Source organism: Salarias fasciatus, chromosome 4, assembly GCF_902148845.1.
Source record: "Salarias fasciatus chromosome 4, fSalaFa1.1, whole genome shotgun sequence".
Classification (NCBI taxonomy): domain Eukaryota; kingdom Metazoa; phylum Chordata; class Actinopteri; order Blenniiformes; family Blenniidae; genus Salarias; species Salarias fasciatus.
Genome location: NC_043748.1, coordinates 3371358 through 3392654, shown reverse-complemented (window position 1 = coordinate 3392654; position 21297 = coordinate 3371358). Strand labels below are relative to the sequence as shown.

At 45.4% G+C, this 21297-nt stretch overlaps 3 protein-coding genes across 4 annotated transcripts; 1 reads left to right on the top strand and 2 right to left on the bottom strand.

The window, feature by feature from the left end:
• The first annotated feature begins 3385 nt into the window (after window positions 1–3385).
• On the top strand, window positions 3386–7537 carry ramp2 (receptor (G protein-coupled) activity modifying protein 2). 2 transcript variants are annotated; one of them, XM_030090574.1, is made up of 6 exons: window positions 3386–3529; window positions 4115–4177; window positions 4258–4287; window positions 6070–6099; window positions 6170–6347; window positions 6420–7537. In XM_030090574.1, exons 1-6 carry the CDS (start codon window positions 3469–3471, stop codon window positions 6667–6669), a joined length of 612 nt encoding a protein of 203 aa, XP_029946434.1. In that variant the 5' UTR covers window positions 3386–3468; the 3' UTR covers window positions 6670–7537. The 2 variants fall into 2 exon arrangements, with proteins under 2 accessions (XP_029946434.1, XP_029946435.1); XM_030090575.1 differs by lacking the exons at window positions 3386–3529; window positions 4115–4177; window positions 4258–4287 and adding an exon at window positions 4305–5861.
• An 8645-nt stretch (window positions 7538–16182) lies between these two features.
• Window positions 16183–18581, bottom strand: LOC115387267 (DELTA-stichotoxin-Hcr4a-like). The gene is made up of 3 exons (XM_030089920.1): window positions 18426–18581; window positions 17880–18004; window positions 16183–16836 (listed from the first exon to the last, which is right to left on the bottom strand). Exons 2-3 carry the CDS (start codon window positions 17981–17983, stop codon window positions 16380–16382), a joined length of 561 nt encoding a protein of 186 aa, XP_029945780.1. The 5' UTR covers window positions 17984–18004; window positions 18426–18581; the 3' UTR covers window positions 16183–16379.
• Window positions 18582–19056: 475 nt separating this feature from the next.
• LOC115387365 (bryoporin-like) lies at window positions 19057–20910 on the bottom strand. Its single transcript, XM_030090060.1, has 3 exons — window positions 20740–20910; window positions 20511–20619; window positions 19057–19744 (listed from the first exon to the last, which is right to left on the bottom strand). Exons 2-3 carry the CDS (start codon window positions 20612–20614, stop codon window positions 19315–19317), a joined length of 534 nt encoding a protein of 177 aa, XP_029945920.1. The 5' UTR covers window positions 20615–20619; window positions 20740–20910; the 3' UTR covers window positions 19057–19314.
• Window positions 20911–21297: the final 387 nt, after the last annotated feature.

Here is a 21297-nt window from a genome sequence, read left to right as displayed (position 1 = left end):
TGTGGGATGGAAAACAGATCAGATGCTGTTCATCGGTTCTCCTCCAGGGAGAGCTCGACACAATTTGTCCCCCGTTTAAAGAGAGAGAGAGAGAGAGAGGGAGAGAGAGAGAGCAGCAACATCCATCAGTCAAAATTATTTCAGGCTTGGTCCAGCTCAGGGTGTCAAAGCCCTAATGCTGATCCCAGTTAACCGGGAAAAGCAGGCTGCACCCTGCACCGATCAACTCTTCATACTTTACAGAGAACCTGACAGTCACTGATGTTCACATTCACACATGTAATTTATCACCACCACTTAGCCTCAAATGCACGCGTTTGTACCCAGAGAATAAGCTACACTGTTATGCAAAAAGCACATATTGATTAAAATTTCTTGACGAAGGCTTCTGCTGTTGCCATTTTATATATTTACAAAAACAAATACAAATAAAGGGCTTGCCTTGCCTTTGTGAAATTTTGCTGCAGGAAGCGTCCTCTCGATTCTTTTGAGCTTACTTCATAATATATGCATATCTCTTTGGATTTAAACGAAGGGATGCATTCAGAGTTGTTATGCTTTAGTGTTACTGCCAGCCTTGAAATGGAGCTGCGTGGCATCTGAAGCAAAATAAGCTTGACACCTTGAATTAGAGCAATGAATCAGATTCATGAGACCTATGGGATGATCTCATACCTGATGGAAAGAAGCTAAATCTTGTCTCATGAGTGATTATATGCTCTCGAAGGCCACATTCCCGTCTTCTTTTGCATCAATAGTTTCAGTTCAGGGGACACGTACATCTTCAGTCTGTCAGACTGTTAATATATTGCCTAAATAAACCTTCAAATTTATATTGGAAAGTTTTTCTGTTGTGATGCAGCGTATACATGATGAAAATGTCTATATTATTATATTATACTACTGAAAGCCAACCTGACTTATTTGAAATGTTTGGTTTGCTTTGGTGGTTTGGCGTCTCAGAGTGGAGCCTCTTGTGGGCTTGTTTTGATCTTATGTGACACCTCTCTGAACACATGTTGACAACACTTTTGCCTCTGAGCTCCCTCAGTCTGCATCTAAAAAAAGTTTAAGAATCCATTTTTCTGATCTGTGATCTAGTGAAGCCAGATATTAGCAGACACATCCTCTCTCGCCAAAGCAGGAGGCTCGTTTCCCAGACCTGCTCTGGTTTCTAGAAAGTGTTTTTTAATGGTTTTCTCTGAAATATGCAACAAAAAACTCCCCAGACCTTTGGCACCTCTGAAGGTGGTCTTGACCCCAGGTTGGGAACCACTGATTGAAAACAGATTGTAAATGGATCCTGTGTGTTGAAAATGATTGTATGAAATACAGAACTACACAAAACACACACAGCAGCAAATACAAACCTGACATCCTCCAGATTACAGATGAGGTGAGGGACGGACTAATCCCAGAATATTGGCGTCTCAAGATAAAAAAAATCCACTGCTGAGGCCAAAAAGCTGAAAGACTCCACTTTGCAAAGATGTCTGAGATTGAGGAGTGTGTATCCTGTACACCTGGAACAGAGAGATCAACTCTACCCCTGACCTCTGACCCTGCTGTGACCCCTCTCATCTGGCTGATCTCATATGTTATTGCATAATTATTCCCAACATGCTGAGCTTCCTCCTCTCACAGACCTGACGGTTCCCGGACACACACACAAGATGGCACTGTTCAGTTACTTTTTATAGCGGCGCCACAAGATGCTCCTGCGTTTAATTAGAGAAGAAGCAACCTGATAACATGCGATAGCAACACGCCTGGCTCAGCGGCTCTCCCCCCACTGATCTCCGTGTTGCCGCCGCTCCTCTCTGTTCTCCGGCTCTTGCTGTGTTTACGCCATGCCTTCCAGGTCGTTAATTATGCATTCAGCGAGCAAAAAGTCTCTCAGATGATACAGCGTGTTTGGCGTGTCTACAGTGGGGCTCGGAGTGGCCTGTGCCATGTTGATAGCAGCGCCGTCAAACAAAAGCAAACACACACAGGAAGATGAGCTCGGCGAGCGGAGCTGCTATCAGCAGGAAGTTTTTGATTCCATATCATGTAAACTGTGTTTGTTGCTCTTGGCGCCTCGCTTTGGGACTTGATTCTTCAGGCGCGCTGCAGGGTTTCTGATCTGGGACGAAGGCTTGAAGATGAAAACGCCAGCAAAGCAGCTCAAACACTCAGAATAAGGATTACTGCTCTTAGCTGTATAGTGGAGAACTCATCTGTGGATGAGAAGAGTTATTTTTTTGTTCACTGTTTCTGTCTCCAGCTATATATAAAACACGTTTCATGCTCTTTCTTGCCTGTTTAATTTAGCTCACATGCAAGTCTGACGTTCAAGTTTCCCCCCTTTGATTGGTGAAAGTCAGCCTGTTCCACAGAGCAGAGGGGTAACTCCAGTGAAATGTGGAAGTAATTTTGGCTGGAGCTGCCTGGCTCCCGTCCAGGCCCAGCAGCTGAGAGAGAGAGAGCTCATCTCTCAGTGACGTGGAGCAGGGCCTCGTTTCCCTGGGCTGGGTGTCTCTCTGCCACCTCTCCTCCCCACAGAAGCTCGCAGCGACGTCAGAGCCAGAGGAGAGGAGGAGGATGCTCGTCACCACTGCAGATGTTGTCACTCCTTTATTTTCCAGCCGCCATGGAGTTAAGTAACAGTCTGCCGCTTTCTGAGCAGCCCGTAACCTGGAAAGCGTCGCTTCCAGGAACTCCACCAGTGGATATAAAGCCCTGCTTCTCCTTGGATCCCAACATCCATTACCAATAACATCTGTTAATATTCCCAAAGCAGTCTGAAATCAACCAATATTTACTACACGGTCATTTTAAGTTATTAGCGTGACTCTCAGTGTGTGAGAGTCGCACAGCTTTGCTCTAATTAAAAACTATTGTATTGTTGTGTCCTGTCTGCCTGCAGGTGAAGTAGCTTTAATTACTACAAAAAGAGATTAATGCATCCTTCTGTGATTAAAAAGGGACTGACCACCGGAAAATTGCACCCTGACCGCAGCCAAAGTTTGACTGGAGGTCTTAGAATAGATGGCAGAAACAGGCATGTAATCTGTTGTGATCCAAGATGATAAAACTACTGCTCAATGAGCTTATTTGTAAAAATTCAGATTATTGAATGTGTTGATGAAAATCTGTAGCAAATGTGGAGGGAGAGAGGGAAAATGGAAAAAAAAAAAAAGAAAGAGGTGGGGCTCCTCCACTTCTGTTTGAAAACAAAGAGTGGGATGGGAGAAAGACAGATAGCAGAGAGAGAGAGAGAGAGAGAGAGAGAGAGAGGGAGAGATGGAGTTCCACCAATAGGCCACAGTGGTCCTCACACTATCAGAGGCTCTTTGCCCCGTTTGGTGAAGCCGCCCATACTAGGAAATGAGCGCTTCCTGTTGTTTTATAGAGCCTTCCTGCAAAAAGGTTGAGATATGTAATCCCTACCCACCGGGGGAGACGAGCACAGCGTTGTTAGACACAATGACAGTCACCAGACTCTCGCTGCTGCTCTCTGGGTGTTTTGTGACTCTTCTCATCTGGGGTAAGTAAGGAGGATTTACGCCGTCCCTTTCTCTCGCTCCTCTCATACGGCGGCTCTGCCTGCCCTCTTGCTCACCTCTCAGGAGGAATTCTTTGGAACTCTCAGTAATTGAGAAGCTTTTAGAAAAAGGAGCTTAGCCGGTCTCATGATTGAGTTTTACACTTCAACAGGTTGATTTAAGGGTCGCAGAGTGATTCCGATCAACCCGAGGCAGCACGTTTCATTCAGAAGAGGATTGTGGAGCGGCTGGCAGCAATATTATGATCAGAAATGGAACATTTCTATGTATTTATGATCCACAGAGTTGTTATTGTTTGGTATATTTGTATTAAAATAGATGTTTTACCATGTGTAACAGGGAATGGGTGCTAAAATGTCCTGTGGCTAAATATATTAAGACTTCCTCAGCAGTGGCAGACAAAGGGAGGATGCTCTGTTCACTCCCTATAGCTCACTGTTATTTCCCTCACCTCCTCGCTCACAGCAGCAGGGATTTAATTTTAGTTAAATCTCTCTTATACTGTTGATTTTGCGACTTTCTCACAGTTTTCCATCGCTAACGTTATACTTTTCTTTAATTCCCAGGATGCTCATCAGCGGATGGCCTGGTCAATGAAAAGGTAACAGAGCAACCTGCCACCACAGTCGGTACGTGCTTTTTAAATATCATATTCATCTATGTCAAGGACTGAAAGTATTTTGACTAACCTGACAACGTTTTTCCACAGGTTATCACTCAACAGGGATGATGGATCACGGTAAATTTGCAACCTCTTTTTTCTATCATGTATCACAAGCTGATAGCTTGATGTCTGCTGTGCTGCTACGTTACATTACAATGCTCAGGTTCTTATTTAATCAGACTCTCTTCTTAATTCTGTTTAGTTTTTCTGTATGTTACAGTTCCAAGTAGTGATTATATAATTGTATCCACTGGGGGATTGTTTTGGACCGAGTCCTTAAACCTTTTCTTGCTTGGCCTGGAACTGACAAACCCAGAAAACACATCTCGGAGATTGTGCGCGCTGCCAAGACATCTCCTTGTGTGTATTATCACGAGGATCCAACATAAACTCCCAGGGAGGTCTCTACCACTGAGGAGTCCACCGCAGTAGACGTGAGGCCCACGACGGTTTGGGGTTAAAGGTTAACCGAAACCTCATTATAAGCGGCCCCCACCTGGCTCCTCTTCCTGAATTTGTTCGTCATTCACCCCATGCAGCGTCCGTGATCAACGCATGAACTCGCAGTTGTGAAACAACTGGAACCTTGGAGCGGCGCCCCTTTCGCTGTTCCTCATCCTGTGCCTTCCCTTTTCTTTTTTTTTTTTTTTTCCTCTTTCCCTGACAGTCCCCCCCTCCTTCCCCCTGCTGCCAACTCCCCCCAACTCGGAGCTCCTCCTCTGCTGAAAAGACACATTTCCTGATGTCATTACTAAATCAAAATGCTGCTCGGCAAACAGATGTTGTGAGAGGCCCAACGTGTGGATTCAGCCACATAAATTAACAGGATGGTCGTGAGAAAACATGAACCTGACACCCTTCTTCTTCTTTTTCAAAAATGCCCAATCAATGAAGAAAAAAAAACGAGTTCCCACACTTATAATGGGGATTTTTTTTTCTTTTTTTTTTTATGAGAACGGAAAACGCTGACAGCTTATTCCATGTTTGATGACATTAACCTAAATATGAAATCATGGCCGTCTGCACAGCACACCCTTGCAGAGTCACGATTCCATCCACCCCGAAAAGCTGAGCCCTAAATGTTTACTTATGTTTCCTATTTGGCGGAGGCAGCCCAAAAGGCAAATAAATCACATGCTGTGAGCCGGCCAGGCCTTCCACTGTGAGAAACTGAGACTAAAAAGCAGAACAAGAGTTAAAGAGTAAAGGGTTTTCAGATGTGAGTCCAGCCCCAGCCTGGGTGTGCTCCCTTTTATTTGGGAGAATGGAGAGGACAATCTCCGCTGCCTCCACCCCTTTAAAAAAGGAAGGGAAACTTAAAGAAACGTGTCTTGGAGAGGGGAAGAGCCGCTGCCAAGGCGCGGGGCCGTCAGACGGATCTTCGAAGAACATCTGGTAACCGCGGGTAACATTGTTTGGACATCTGGTAACCGAAGATCACGCCGCGTCTCGTCCATCCTGTCCGGCTTCCTGTTATGCCTCGCCGTGCACGGTCCAGGAGACTCAGGTTTATTGTACTTGCTCATCATCATCATCATCATCATCATCATCATCATCATCATCGGCCGGGGAAGCGGCACCTTGACTCTTTTTCTCTGACATGATGGGAGGACTCGGTTTCTTTGGGGTATTCCTGTCCTTTCTCTCGGGTGAGTGTGTGGTCTCCCCTCTGCAGCTGCGGATGCCTGTCTCGCCGCCGCAGTGCCAGTAATGTGAAAAGACTTTATGAGTTACATGTGACAGAAACCCTCATTGTGCTCCAACTTCCTGGGATTTGCATGGTACATTTAAAGAGGCAGCCAGTGTTTAGTGCTTGGAGTTTTACCGTTTTAAAATCCGGTTTTCTTCCTCTTTCAGATGTTGGCGGAGGCTCTGCCTTATCATTTGGTGAGTGATCGTTAGACTGAATGTCGTGGAGCTTTTCAGAATGCCGTTTAACTCTCCTGTCTGCGTGCAGCTTGTGGAAATATTTCTCACAATTGTATGGACTATTGCACTTTCTGTGCTGACCTCTACGCCGGGCCAACGATGGACTGCCTTTCCACCCTGTTTGAACATTTGTGCCTGAAAAAATTCGAGACTGCGATGGCGCCGCTGAACAGCACTGACTGGTGCACTTGGAAAAAAGTGAACGGGTGAGCGGCGCACGCTTTTCTCTGCTCGCGGCTGTAAAAATAATCCTTACTAAACATCCTGTCACTCTCCAGTTTGTACAACAACCTGAGCCTTTGCACAGAGGAGACGTCCGACTGCCTCCTGATCCCGTGGCCCAGCCCTCTGGTGGAGCAGACCTTCGTGGACATCCACTCCAGGTTTTTCAAGGACTGTCCGTCGGAGGAGCTGAGCGACCCGCCGCCGGCCGTCGTCTTTGCTCTGGTGATCACGCCCATCTGCCTGATCCCCGTCATGGTGAGCCTGGTGGTCTTCAAGACCAAGGACGGGGACGGGAGCTCCTGATGATCCAGACTGACCCACTTCCTCCCGTCTGTGCCACCCCGAGGACCGCTTGTTTACACACAGACTGCTGCTGTGCTTTCATCTCGCCACTGACCTTGAAGAGGTCCTGGTTTCTCCAACCTGTGCCTCCAAGCTTTTATTTTTAAACTTTGAATCGATTTGGACGAAAACCACAGAGAGCCAAGGATCAAACCATCGCCTTTCAAACTTTCAGAAACTAACAAAGACTCGCCGTGGCAGAAAATCTGTCTTGTACTATCTCATTAACACTTTTTCCCAAAAAGGCTGTGACAAATTTTTTTGTGTTTCAGTCACCTGATCACCTGAGATGTGATGACTGATTGACGCGGTGCTCACTTCCTGTTTGCACCAAATGTTGAGAAAACAGAGCTCCGCTCGTCCAGGAGCGGCCAGCGTTCAGGGGTTTGTTGACAAAAGCTGCGCAGCTCGCAAAATAGAGGGTAAAATGTACTTGTGTTGACAAATGGCTGTTTTGTGCTGAAAGAAGACACAGTAGTTTCTATGACTGCGTTTTCTCAAACGAGAGAGCATGGAGACGACGTGTGTGAGCTCAAATGTTCTCAAGTAGGAATTGGATAAATGTGTCCATGTCTGAGCCACGACAGGGGTCTGCTGCGTGTGTGTGTGTGTGTGTGTATGTGTGTGTGTGTAGGGAGGACAGGAAAATGAACATGGCATGGATCTGGTTATATGAGTCACGTCGTATGGAAGGTTTGGGGTCAGAGGTCACAGATGGGACACAATGAGTTGGGCGTGCCAAAAAAAAAAAAAAAATCAAACTGCTTTTCTATTTTTGAACAGTGGAAAAGTCTTCCAGTTCCTCCTCTCCATGCAAACAATGGCGGTCCTCTTGATCATAATGTGATTGGGAAAGAGTTCTCTTCCCTCCAGACAGACGACATTGGAATTGTCCGCGCAGCGAAGAGATAAACACTGAGCAGAGACAGAAAGATAAAAGCTCTATCTTTTTCCTGAATTGTGATGTTTTGATTGTGTGCTGTTCAGTTTTAAATGACGACAAAGCCTCTGCCGGTGCTTTCAGACTAGTATTTATGTACTTGTTATATTCTGTTATTGTCAGGATCGAGTGGACTTACTGTGCAGCCTGAGAGAGAACATCCTGCCTGCTCTCACTACATGTACTGTATACATTTTTATATCCTTTTTTTTATGTTAAAGCATTAAATCTACTGTTGGACTGTCGAATGGTTCCTTTTCTTTTTGTTTTTTTTTTCTTAACAATGGAGTCAAGGATTGCAGAAACACGAAAAAGAAAGCTTGTGTGACGTCCAGCTCACGTCCACCAAGATATATTAACCCAGTTGCGGCATCACTCCGGTGCGAGCGGCCTTTCACCTTTGTCAGTATTTGATTAAACACTCCGGCCCCTCGAGTGCAGTGCAGATGGCAGCGCTTCCTGCCTCAGGTAGTGTTTCACTGTATCTTCAGCGCGCTGTGTATTGCGGTCCAGTTGCTATGCTGCGCGAGTGCTGATGTGGAGAAGGAGGTAGTGACAGCAGTCATGTATCACGCCCTCATCTGGCACACACAGCACTGCAGGGTGGGCCTGCACTTGTGCGTGTGTGTGTGTGTTTGCTGGGTAGGAAAGTGTGTTGGGTGACCTTCTTCCTCTGTAGATGTAGGGTCATCTGCGTCCCCACCCCCATTTCTGATCTCATCCCATTTTCAGTTACTCCTCACTGTTAAAGCAGTCCAGACGCCATTTCAACCCCATGATGCAAGCTGTGGCTGTGCAAAACCGCATCAGTCTTATTTTGAAGTTACATTATGTGATTAGTTTTCACATATAAAGTCAGTATTCACAGTCTAGATGACATTTTTTAATGTGTTTGATCAGAAAACTTTGCCCTCTAGTGGCTTCATGTGATACTGCCACCAGCAGCTTCATCCCAGCACACAGCGCTGCACGTGCCACCTGCTCAGTTTGGGAGCCTGAGGTAGGATTTGATTCATGGATTACTCCAACACTGCTGTCAAGTGCATACTAAAGAAAATAAATAAAACATAAAAAAAAGCAAACCTCAGCAAAGACATCTTTAGCATGACATGTATGAGACGAATAGGTTCTCCGGTTGATTTACAGCTTAAGCCAGGGATGTGTAACAAACACAAGGTCAAGAAAACTCTAAAAATGTTAAAGAAAACACTGACTTATGTAAACAAATTTCTTAAGAGTAACACACAACAAAACACAACACAACACTGAGGCCTGAAATATAGTTGATGCTGCCATGAAAGCTAGCTCACTAGCATTAGCCTCACTAGCATTAGCCTCAAAACTGTGCTGTCAGAGTGAGTTTGTAAAAACGTGCATCATGGGAAAGGTTTTTTTTTTTTTTTTTTGGATATTTCATGTTATTTTCCACCACATCAGTTCCCCGCTAAGCTGTAACTTTAGGAAAGCTCCCAGAAGCAGGTTTAACGTCAGTCAACATACGTGGTTTTGCTGAACGCTACGCAGAGGAGTCTGCTTGTTCCACGCGCAATTAAGTCATTTTCAGATTACTTCTGCTTGTCCTCAAAGGCAATAATTACGACACTCCCTGTCTCCACTTCAGTGAAACAGACTAAAAAAAAGCTTCATCGCAACAGCTGTGCTGATTTTCAAAGTTTTTAACAGCAGAAATCAGAGTTGTCGTTACCTCCGGAGCTCCTTTTCGTCCACCTCTTGGTTGATTTATGCGGCCGAGAGCTTGTTTATATGCTTCTTGTTCTCTGACAGCTCTGTTGATGACGGCCATGTTGCTTGTTTGTTACTGCCTGGGAACAGAGTAAACTGGGAAACAGGACCTTCTCTAGCTGATATCTGTCCCGGTTTCCAGCTGCATGAGTGCATCAGTCATGGACGTAACTGTTTTGACTCTTTGTGTACAACTTGGAGCATCTCGTCTTGGAGCAGAACCTGAGGCTCCTTCTGCATGTTCGTCATATCAGAAGGGCTGGTCCTGGCAGCGGTCCCTCAACTCTCTGTGGATAAGGCCTCAACTTTGCAAAGGGGGCCTCGTTTTATGCTCGAATGAGGCGTGGAGCCGTCTCGCCCTCGGGCGTCACTGGAAAGACACACATGTGGCGTTATGTTAGGTGACTTCGTAACCACAGAAAGATTCTCTGTCACATTGAAGCCTAAAATGTTGTCTGTCAGTGTTTGCCCAGGATGTCGCCTGCCTTTCACCCATTTCTAATAGAAAAAAAAAAAAATCAAAGCGTTTAAATTATTGTATTACTTCAATAAAAAGTATCCGAGGAACTTTGTTGCACCTCCAGCTCATTCTGCAAGAAGTGAAACTGAACAAAATCACTGCATGAACCTAACCTCTGGTTGTATTTGTTTTTTCTCACAGCGCAATTATGTCAGATACTGTAGCGGACAATGGAAAGCAGGCCGTTCATATAGATCTGGGCGTCTTTTGGTCACACTGCGGAGTGTGCTATCACCAAGAATGGCTCAAAGAACTATATGGGGCCAAAAGGTTATTTTCTGGACCTCCAGCTGTCCCACGGCGCAGTTGCATAACACACTGAGATGATTTAACTTGCATAAATCAGCTGATATGAATACAGTCCCATGGGCCTCAGTCTCAAGGATCTGAGCTGACACCGAGGCGGGCTGTCTCCAAGCTTTGGGGCTGGGATTACGCTCTGAAATGGATCAGAGAGCATGTCACCAGTCCCCCAGAGACACGACATTTCGTTATGTAAAACACGGCAGAGTAAAGTTTGATTGAAAACACAGGAACATAAAGGAAAGCACAGGTGGGAATGCCTGCAGAAATACTTTCAAAAGGAAGGTAACACATGCATCACTGGTAGAGATTGCAGTTTTACTCATGAGACGAAGCAGAATGTTGATGAAATTACACAAAATATCCACTTACATGTTTGATTCTTTGTAGCAGACTCATTTACATGATGGAAGTGAGCACTGAGAGATGGTTTTGTACCGCTGACACTAGATGTGGCTTTCTCTGGAGGTTTAATATGTAAAAATGTATTATAAATAAGCATGATCCTCCACCAAACAAGCAACCAAGCATTGCTTTGACATACAGCTGCCTTTCCATAACCTGGTAGTTTTGTGACATAAAATTAAATCAATGCAGACTGACTTAATTTTAAAACACAAAACGATTGTTAACCCACTTCAGTCTCGAAGTGTTCACAGATACTGGTACAAAAAAAGAGATAAAATGCTAATTTACATACAGATTTCATCTACTGTTTTGATCGTGTTTGCTCCATGCACCACTACAGGGAGACTGTGTATCAGACTGAACAAATTTCAGAGTTTAAATTTAAAAGTTATCATGACATTTCCCAGTCCATTCAAGATTCCTGATATGTGTTTGATACAACAATGGTTTCTTTTGAGGTAATTAAAGATGTTCTTTGACATAAACGTGAATATAGAATTCTCTATACAGCCTGGGCCGGGCTCATCTTTTTATAAAAAATGTTGATAATCTAGAGCCAATAACCTGAGCACAACTCAGCAATGTGATTTATTCTCCACAATATAAACATTCTATATATAAATCATCTGAGCCGTCTTTAATGTTCCCCAAACTTTGGTTCCAGAAACAGAGTAAATTGAAATTAACATGGACTAATTATAATGAAGCCAGGAGATTTTTCTGTACAGGGGAAGATTTAGAGGATCCAACAGTAAAATACAGAAAACAAAACTCCATAAATGTTCACAATTCAATTTTTTTCCTAATGAATATGTACTACACATCTGAAGACTGAACATCTTTAATTTACTTTTTGTGAATTCCTTCCAGCAGCAGTACCTCTGGGGGCCAGCAGGGGGCCGCGGCCCTCACCTCTCAACCCAGCCTCCAGCTGGACCCCTGGCTGCAGGTGGAGGGTTCTGGCTCTGGTTTTGGGAGCCTGTGGGTCCGCTCACCATGGGAGCCGGGGTTTGTTATGTCCCAGAGATTTGGCAGCGCCGCAGGTGAAGGACATCTTTGTATCGACTGCTGCTTGGCACGGCTCGGCGCTGTGGCTGCAGGACTTTGGCACCTGGGGTGGCCAGCATCGTCAGCTTCACTGCTCTGTGTTGAGCATTGGGATGTATTAGTGACAGCAGATGAACTCCCACAGCTGGCTGGAATAAAGGACACGTCTTGGAGCAATCCTTGCCAAAATGATTGTCAATTCACTTGCAACTTATTGATTAGGGATTTTTTTTTTATTCCTCACAAAAATCAGTTTGCACCGCGTGCTTGTCAACAGTTGGTTTAAGGGGACATGCACACAATAGAGGTTTTTTTTTTGCCAGATTTGAGGGAAAATTAAAAACTTGCACCCGCCGAAGCGAGTCATTCAGTGTGACATGAGTAATTACTTTGCTGTGTGACAGCCAGGCAGCTGGCACTGCTGTGTCAGAGCTGACCCTTCAGCTGGCTGACACCGGGCTGGCAGCAGATGACTGGATATTCAAGTAGGTCTGACATCAACACTGCTGCTCAATCAGTCAGAATAAACTCCAAAGATACACACAGAGCCCGAGCCGCACCGACTCGCTGCCAAGCCGAAAACTGGGAGTGAGGAGAGGATGAAGTGTGTTTCGGCCGACTGTGAGTGACAGCAGATCCATGTGTCCACAGGTGAGGACTGCTGAGTATATGGAAAATGACAAATGAAGCCGGCTGGAAAACCCAAACGGTGAACGGAGAGTCGGCGGAAAGCTCCACATGGGAGAGACAGCAGATGGTTCATTATTTCTCTGTGAGGTCATTCCTCTGAGAGCCTCTTTTCTCATGCAAGTGTCGATCGTTTGTTTGCATATAAATACTGATTAGAGTCGCTTTATGGAACAACATTGCGGAGGTGTTTGCATTGTTGGTTTGCAGACTGACGAACAAGCTCTCTTTCTGTGAAAACCGCCTGACGATCTCTGGAGTGCTGCGGTCAGAATGGGACATCAAACACCATCCACGCTCATTCTGAATACAGCGGAGTGTGTTCAGCCCCCTCTTCACCCAATATGATACAATACGAGACGCAGATCAAGGAAGCGAGGCGCTCTGAACACTTGGCCAGGAGGCAGAGAGGGGGGAGAGCTTCAGATTTCTTGATGTCCACATCTCAGCTGACCCTGTTAAGAGCTGCAGACGTCCAATTCAATTCAATTCAATTCAATTGATTAAAAGCTAAAAAACTGCTTCAACCTTCAAGTAGCCACGTTCTGAGAGATCAAGGAGCAGTTGGTTTAAAGTTTAGCATGCCACGTTTCTCTGTTGAAACTCAACATAATTTAGAGGTAAAATGTTCTCGTGAGACAGTGGAACAGAGCATTTCAGATGCATTGTGATACGATACGCTCCTCCATCGTTGTGCATGCTGGGAGATTCTGAATCGACACGCTGAGACGATTCCCAAAGCCTGCCAGGGATAACATGACTCCCAGCCCTCGCCTATTGTGTTCAGGAGTTATGACGCGTCGGCAGAATGTAACCCACACAAATCTCTGAACGCAACACAAACATGCACATCGAGGGATGAAATAAATACTTGGCTTTTGTTTTTGCGGGTCCTCTGGAGGTCGACCTGGTGGAGAGAGAAGCGCTGGGAGTTTCAGTGATGGTCGGAGAGAAGAGGGTGTCACCACATGTCTCCAGCTGGGAATGGTACATTTGCCCGTCCTGTTTCTAGGATGCAGCGGTGCGGCCATGTTACTGTGCTTCATGGAGCTGATGGTGCTCAAGGAAGCCGCAGCAGTGACGTGTCAGCTGCGGGATCCAAACCTGCAAGCTTTGAAATCCCAAGCCAGCTTACTCTCTCTCTCCTCCGGGCCACCGCCGCCCCAGTTCTCTGCATCTGACCCGTCCCGGGGACGAGCATGGCAGCGTGACAGCGCCCGGCGAGCGGGTGAGACGAAGGACAGCGCTCAGGGGCTGGCAGTGGGAATCAAACCAGCGACACTCAGATCATCCAAGTCCACCACCACAAGGTGAGATCAGACTTTATTCACCCCATATGGGGGAAATTCAGTCATCGTCACGTTTCTCAGAAGACGTGAAAATATAATGCATTCCAGTATCTTTCTGGTTCTGCTTTATCAGGCTGAATGTCGTCTCTAAACTGACTTCATGTGTCTGAGTGAAGTCTGGTCCAGCAGACATCAGGCCCGGCCTCTAGATGGCAGTCTGTGAGAGCAAATTCTGCAGCTCAACAGTCAAATTTCTACCTTCAGAGTTGACTTTGTTCTCTCCTAAAGAGGATATGTAATGTAACAGCTGTGTGTAACCTGCATCGCTTTCATTCAGAGATTCAGGAGAGCCGTGCTCCGCTGTGAAAGTCACAAAAAGGTCTTTTCTGCTTCTATTTGGACACTCCCAGTTTGATTTAAAGAACAACAAGACTGGCTTTAAAAGTAAATACAATGACCACATTTCAAACAAAGCACTGAAGAGTTAAAAGTGTCACATTTCAAGATTTTTATAGACCTTTAAAGATTAAAATGCAAAAAAAAAAACAGACACAGACATACTTTTACACTTACGCCAACTCAAAATGTTTAATTAAAAAGAAAACAGGTAAAGGTGTGTTCGACATCCCTGTTTCTGCCTTTGTCATGCTTCTTTCAAGACGGCTTTTAAGAATATTTCCCTCTTGTTTGTATCTGTTTATCCTGCTGCTGAGTCGTCGCCTTGCTTCAGTGTAATCAGCTGATATTTGTTGACAAGAAAAGAAACGCCAGCGTTGTGAGGTTTGACGGCACGCCTGCACCGATCCACCCTCTGTTCACTTCTTACATCCTGGAAGGATTTCCATTCAAGCTTTAAACACGAAACCAGGTAGCCTCACTCCTGTTTGCAGGTAAATAGCATCTGTTTCACTCCACAAAGGCTGAGCTTCTTACGTTTATCTGCCCAGAAGAATACTTCTCCCTTCGTTTCTGTTGTTTCCACTTGAAGGAATCTAATCCTGCACTGTTTTTCAGACACTGAATGCAAATCAGTCAATGCACAGTATAATCCAAGTGATATGAAATATCCATAATCTATACGTGCAGGTGCACGCCACACGCCACATGCATACTGTACACATGAACACTTGTGTGCTGGTATCACGAACACAGAGGAAAGCCTGGAAGCAGAAATATGAAAGGAATTCGACTAAACTTATCCTCATTTCAAAGACGTGGCAAACAAAAGTTCCAGCTTATAAACCATCTGTTTATGTGGACGGCGTGTCGCCGGGATAATTCCTGCTTTACGTATTGAGCCCAAACAGACCTGATTCATACCTCTAGATCACATGTGGCTTTTATGGAAAAAAAGCAGCAGTGACAGTGAGCAGAACCTTTGATCTGGGCTCCTTTGTGGCTCCGACAGCAACGCTGCAACAGGAATTTAATGCACAATGAGAAAAGCAGCATTAGGTTCGTAAATAGAAGTGGCGGCAGATGATAACTTCCTGGAAGATGTGAATTAACAGCTGATAAGCCTCCATCTTTCCCTGTAGCCCGTATCTTCCTGAGGTTAATGGTTGTGTCCGTGTGGAATTGGCTGTGCAATTATAGCAAAATAAGGTCTCAGATGATGTGATAACGTGCCAAGATTGTACTTTCTCCCTAATTAAGTGTTATGAAGCTTTTAAGAGAGTGTGATGAGTGACTGAGCAACAATGCATGTAATGCTTCAACCACATTATTCCTCCAGTCAAATATAGATTTCACTCAAGCTTATTTGATGTTTTTAATCAGTCTCCATTGCACATATGACATGTTTTAACTTTTAAATTTAAACTTTTAAGTTTTTTTTTTGTTTTGTTTTTGTTTTGCTACTGAGTATATGCGACGAAAATGCCAACATTTCCCTAAAACTAAACAGTTACTGCAAATATTTACTACATTTTCGTCACTTTCTGGTGCAAAACACAGTGAAATGTTGAACATACCTCTCATTGCGATTTCTGTTCAAACATTAAATCACCAACAAGTCATGCCGGAAAAGGCATCCCCCTGACCCTGACACTTTTTCTGCCGCAGCAGTGGTTTGTAGACGTTGAAATGAAGACAAAGAAAAGATTTTCCCTTGTGACGTTAAACGATAAAAGGACTCTACTGAACTATAAACACATGTGGTTTGATGCAGCGTGAAAAGAGCCTGTGAAGCAATGCAGAAAGAAGTTTCATCCTTTCAGGCTGATTTGACAAAACGCAGATAATTCAGCATTCAGAGATTTCAGTCTCATCCCTTTATTTATTTTTTATGTGGTTCTCACATGTAGAAACTCAATGAACAGTCACACACAAATAGCTTCAGCAAAAAAAAAAAAAGAAAGGGTTTATTTTATTTCCCACACTACAGTGTCAAGGTAAATACAGACGAGCTCTGTGTGTGTTTTATTAAGCTTGGTGCCCTCATCCTCCTGCGAGTCACCTTTTGATTTCCATTTCTAAAGATGCCATTTTAAAAAGCGAAGGCTTCTGAAACAGAGAGGGGCTTTAGGCTATAAAAAGGGGGGGGGGGGGGGGGATATTGCTGCCTGGATTTATATGCAAACTAAACTCTGATCTTAAGCAGATTTTCTTGAGGGTAATACCCGGGTATACAGGCACATGTCAGCAACAATACAGCTGTTAAATCATGCATGCCGACTGTATCTGAACTGGTTTTCTAATCACGGGGGATACGAGACGCGGCTGACGGGAGGATCTAGTACGTCTGCTGGCCCGCTGGTTTGAACACGTTTTCCCACACCTCCACGTTCATGATGGATTTACCCAGAGGCCCCATGCTGGCCCTGACATCCAGGTATTGCCCGGGATAGCTGATTCCGGTCCCCGTTGCCTCTTCCCTGACAAACCCATGCTCCTTCTGCTTCTTCTCGTAGTACATCTGTTTGTACAGATCCTTATCGCACTTCGTCCCCTTGGGTTTTATCCCCACTGCAAACCAGTTCTTGTAGAGGTTGTAGTCCCAGGGGACGGAGAACATGACGGCCACTGTCTCAACGTGGTCGTTCCGTGACCTCTCGAAGAGGTCGTAGGTCAACACGCCCACGCAGCCGGTGGCCTCGTTGCTGGACTTGGTGAAAGTGCAGACCTCGACTTTGAGCGGACGCACCGTGGGCTGAGGCGGGTTGTACGTCTCGCCGTTCTCGAGGTACACCCTGACAACACACACAGACACACACAAGCATGACACAATCCGTGTGTTTACATGGGACTTTTTATTCCTTTATAAATCTGAATAAAAACTAATTCCGCTCTAAAATGACCATGTAAAGCGCCTGAAAACTTTAAATCTGAAAGGACGGGTTTATTCTCCTTTGGAAGCGGAATTATATGCTAATTAGGCGTAACTTCATTCTGGTTGTGTTGCGTATGCTCCGCCATGACGACGCAATTTCACAAGATGGCGGACCACGATCCGCGTTTAGACCAAGCGCCAACCTACGCTCATAAAACGTGAAGATCATGAGAAGTGCAGAAAAGCTGTAATTCCGGGGAAATTCCAGCAGGGGGCGATGATGTTAGTTTCAAAAAGAGCCCGGGTCTCATTGGAACCCATTCAAAAATGCCGATTTTCAGAGTGCAAATAAACAAAAAGCGCCCAGTGTCAGAACATGTTTTGGTTTCTATCATGAGTTTCGACAGCCGTGCTGCTTCACCAGACTCTGATTTTCCCATCAATCCTTTTTTGATTTTCGTATATTACGTTCAAGTTTTGCATAAATCGCCCTATCACAGCGCCTCCTCTGTCAACGTGATGCGGTTACGTGACAGACTGGACCAATCTCGTTTACATCCGGTTTCAAATGTTCAATATGGAGACGTCAGGCTGAATTTGCTCAAATCTTCAGAACGAGACTTTGGAACGCGATGGGTGATGTCATGAAAGCTTTAGCCATTGTATTTGCTATCTATGGTTTCGACTCGTATGGAGATGATTTATTTCATGGCACTTTTAGAAGAATTGGATATAACGGGGGTTTAACAATGCGGACATTTTCATTGCTGCAGCATCAAAGTTCATCGAGAAAGAAAGACGCGAAAAACGCTGTTTACTTCGGGGAGACGTCACGGCCGCCCCCTGTCCAATCAGGACGCTTCGCAGAATGACTTAATTCAGAATAACCAATTCCAAATTTAAAACACTCAATGTTTTTATGTTTCACAGCAGCTGGAGAGTCCTCTCACACTCAGGGCGTACCTGGGGTTCACGAGGCAGTAGCTGTTGGTGTAGTTCTTGATTTCGATGGTCACGCTCCTCTTGCTGTCCACGTCGGAGGCCACGGCTTCAGCTGACTCCGTCATCTTGGGAGATCTTGACTCGGCCTGCGGAGCCAGAAAACATCTTTAACGCAGCAGGAGTCTGACTTCTGCTGAGGTTAACGTGCCCATTAGACGCTACCCCGACCTTCAAAAACACACATCGACAGCCACGAATCACACACACAAGCAAATGAGATTCCAAAGCAGTTGTGAAAAATCAGAGCGTGGCAGCCGCTGAGTGAGAGAGTGTGTCACTTCAATCACAGCCCCGAGTATCGCGCAATAATGAAGTTAGACAGAAAACACTTGAGAAAATGATGCTTTTTTTTTTATATCAACAAGATACAAGATACACATCAAACAACTGCCTCGTCACATTTTCACATTCTGCAAATTGTGCCTCCCTGAGGAGTTACGAACTAAAGAGGCACTTTATGTAGTGTTAGCGTTTCTGATAGATTTCCCGGCGCTGCGAGTGACTTACCTGCTCAGAAACCCAGCTGGTATGTCAAAGCCCAGGTGAGGCAAGAAACCGGGAAGGGAAAAGAAGATCCTCCCTTTCAGGGATAGAGCGGCCGCACCCTGTTTTTACTCGGCTTTCCATAAGAGGACGACGGGAACAAGCATCGCCTTGCTTTTTTCCCCTCTGGGATTAAACGGCCACACCTGGCTCTGTGGCAGAGCTGGACCGGTTCCAGCAGATAGGATCTCAGCCCATGAGGTAGCCTGGGATCATGCTGTCGTTGTGTTTCTCCAACAAAACACACAGGACACGGATGTGTGGTGGACTGAGGGAGGTGGTGAGGGACTCTCATTCCTGTGGTATTGAGTAAACAGAACAAGCAAAAGACATGTTCAGACTTTGATTCTGTCTCGTCTCGAACCTCCTCCTTTCCAAATACCACGCAATCAAGAGAGATGGAGCGACCGATCCCCAGTGAAAAAACAGTATTGCCATCGCGACGATTAAAAAAACATCTATGCAGATATTCCATCTGTTGCCACTCATTAGAATTGGATGGATTCGGATAAGAGATTAAAAAATGATTACAGTTTGTCAGTAATAATGAAAACATATCCAGGATGAAGTAACACACACACACACACACACAAGCTCCCAGTCTGAATGTTTTATTATCGTAATCACAGAAAAAGGCTGTGTACAATGTACATAAGCCAAAGAACTACGCTAATGGGGAATCAATGAAGTGGCTGTCAGATATTGATATCTTTCAGCAGGCACAAAATACAGATGACAGCAAAATCAGTCTTCCGCCCCTGAATGTTTTTCACCACGACAACAGTTGTCAAATCAAATCAGGTTTATTTATTCTGGGGACACACGCTAAAAAAAACTAAACAACGGCCGCTCTCTAACGACCCATCTTGTCGTACAGCTCCAGCTTGACGATGGCTTTGCCCACGGACGACATGGTGGCCCTGACGTCCACGTACGTGGCCTTGTACTCCAGCCCGCTGCCGCTCTGCTCCGAGCGGGTGAACTTGCTGACGTCCTTCCCGTCGTACATCTGGTCGTAGAGGGTCTTGTCGCAGGCGCGGGACTGCTCCACCACGCCCACGGCCAGCTTGTTCTTGTACAGGTTGGTGTCGAAGGGCACGGAGAACATGACGGCCAGGCGCTCGGAGGAGACCCGGCTCTGCATGTGGAACAGGTCGTAGGTCAGCAGGCCCACGGCGCCCGTGGCCGTGTTGTCATCCTTGACGAAGGAGCACACTTCCGTCTTGTTGATGGGGATGGTGGGCGAGGGCGGGTGCTTGGAGAAGCCGCTCGTCATGAAGACCCTAAAAGAAGAGAGCAGGAGATCAGTCGCTGCTCATCCATCCACTCTCATCTTACACTTCCCCTGCTTAAAGTAAAAAAAACACACACTTTAGCAAGTTTTCGTGGAGCTCGTCGCCGTACTTTGTGAGTGTCGGGCTTTCCGGGGTGAAACATTTTATGCTGATGGATGGAGTGTGACTGGGAGTACCACTGCGGACTTCTAAGCAACAGTGAGTGTGTACCTGCATGCGCTGTGCAATGAGGCGGTGTGTGTGTCACCGCCGTGATGGATAGCTGGATGTTCTCAGCAAAGTAATGTCACACGTGAAAACCAGCCATCCAAAATATGGCTTGTCCTGCCACACCCAGATAGATGCACACGCACGGCACAGATTCCAATAGATATGACAATATTTCATTATGGCTTTTTTTAAAAAAAATTCATCTCAACACGCTTTTTTTTTTTTCTTCCTCAGAGTGAAAACACTCATATTTCATTGTTGAGAAACACAGTCGGTGGGGAGAATTATTATAACACAAATTCCTTATTAACGTGACGCCGTTTTTCACTTGCGATATCATCTCTCCTACTGATTAAGTACATTTACATACTACCCCGAAATCTGTGCTTTTACATAAATTACAGACGAGACTTTCACTTCATCCTCTTTAAAGCGATCCAAACCTGGTTTCTCAATAAACCCAATTGAAAGGTCAAAGTTAATCGTGACCCTAACACTTGGATTTTGCTCCTTTCAGAGTAAAGTAAACACTTCAGAGACTTACTTGGGGTTGATGAGGCAGTACCCGCCCGTGATGTTGGCTATTTCTATGGTGCAGTTCCTGTTGGTGGTGAGGGTGGCCGACACAGCCTCTGCTGTTCCTGGCATCCTGGCTGCAAGAGTAACGCCACGGAAAAGTAAGTGTTGAGCAAAAATCAACAGTTAAAACTACAGAAATCTGAATCCAGAAGACATTGATACAGTATGCGATCACTAAAATGTACCAGTCTCACCTTTTGGAGTGAATCACCGTGGTTGGACGAGGCAGCGGCGTCGAGCGCTCTTTCTCCGGTCGAGCAGAGAGGTGGAAAAAAACCTTCCTCCACCTTTCGTGATCACACCTCCACGGTGTTCGCTGCTACACGAGTACGGGCGTGTCCGCCGTGGGATGCAACTCCCGGGAAAATAACAGGGAGTCACATATCAGCAGGGAGCACTTCGGCTGCCCGGTGTTCTCCAGGAACACACAGCATTGTGTTTTTATTCTTATTTTTCCCATAGTTTTGAGTTAATAACACATTCACATTATTCCTGAGCATGAATAAAACTGCTTTACTCCATCCTGCTGGTGAAAATCATCACATTACTCTCTCTTCACATGACTTTAATTCATTTCAGTTACAGCTCTCAGTTCTAATAACTTCAACTTACAGCTTTTCATGCATCCCTGTCGCTGCAATGCCGCCAACTGAGTGCTACTGAAAACATTTATGAGGGAACTTATGGAACATTTCGTGTTCCGTCTTGCTGAAGATGAAGCTGCCTTCTCTGAGGCATTGCTCAACTGGTTG

What these genes read in the sequence shown, in the direction of transcription:
- LOC115387365 (XM_030090060.1), bottom strand. Translation starts at nt 20,614, where the DNA reads ATGCCAGGAACAGCAGAGGCTGTGTCGGCCACCCTCACCACCAACAGG. An exon ending in TACTGCCTCATCAACCCCAA is followed by an intron (nt 19,745 to 20,510) that starts GTAAGTCTCTGA and finishes CTCTTCTTTTAG; the next exon opens with GGTCTTCATGACGAGCGGCT.
- ramp2 (XM_030090574.1), top strand. Translation starts at nt 3,469, where the DNA reads ATGACAGTCACCAGACTCTCGCTGCTGCTCTCTGGGTGTTTTGTGACT. An exon ending in TGTGACTCTTCTCATCTGGG is followed by an intron (nt 3,530 to 4,114) that starts GTAAGTAAGGAG and finishes TTTAATTCCCAG; the next exon opens with GATGCTCATCAGCGGATGGC. An exon ending in AGGCTCTGCCTTATCATTTG is followed by an intron (nt 6,100 to 6,169) that starts GTGAGTGATCGT and finishes GTCTGCGTGCAG; the next exon opens with CTTGTGGAAATATTTCTCAC.
- LOC115387267 (XM_030089920.1), bottom strand. Translation starts at nt 17,983, where the DNA reads ATGACGGAGTCAGCTGAAGCCGTGGCCTCCGACGTGGACAGCAAGAGG. An exon ending in TACTGCCTCGTGAACCCCAG is followed by an intron (nt 16,837 to 17,879) that starts GTACGCCCTGAG and finishes GTGTGTTGTCAG; the next exon opens with GGTGTACCTCGAGAACGGCG.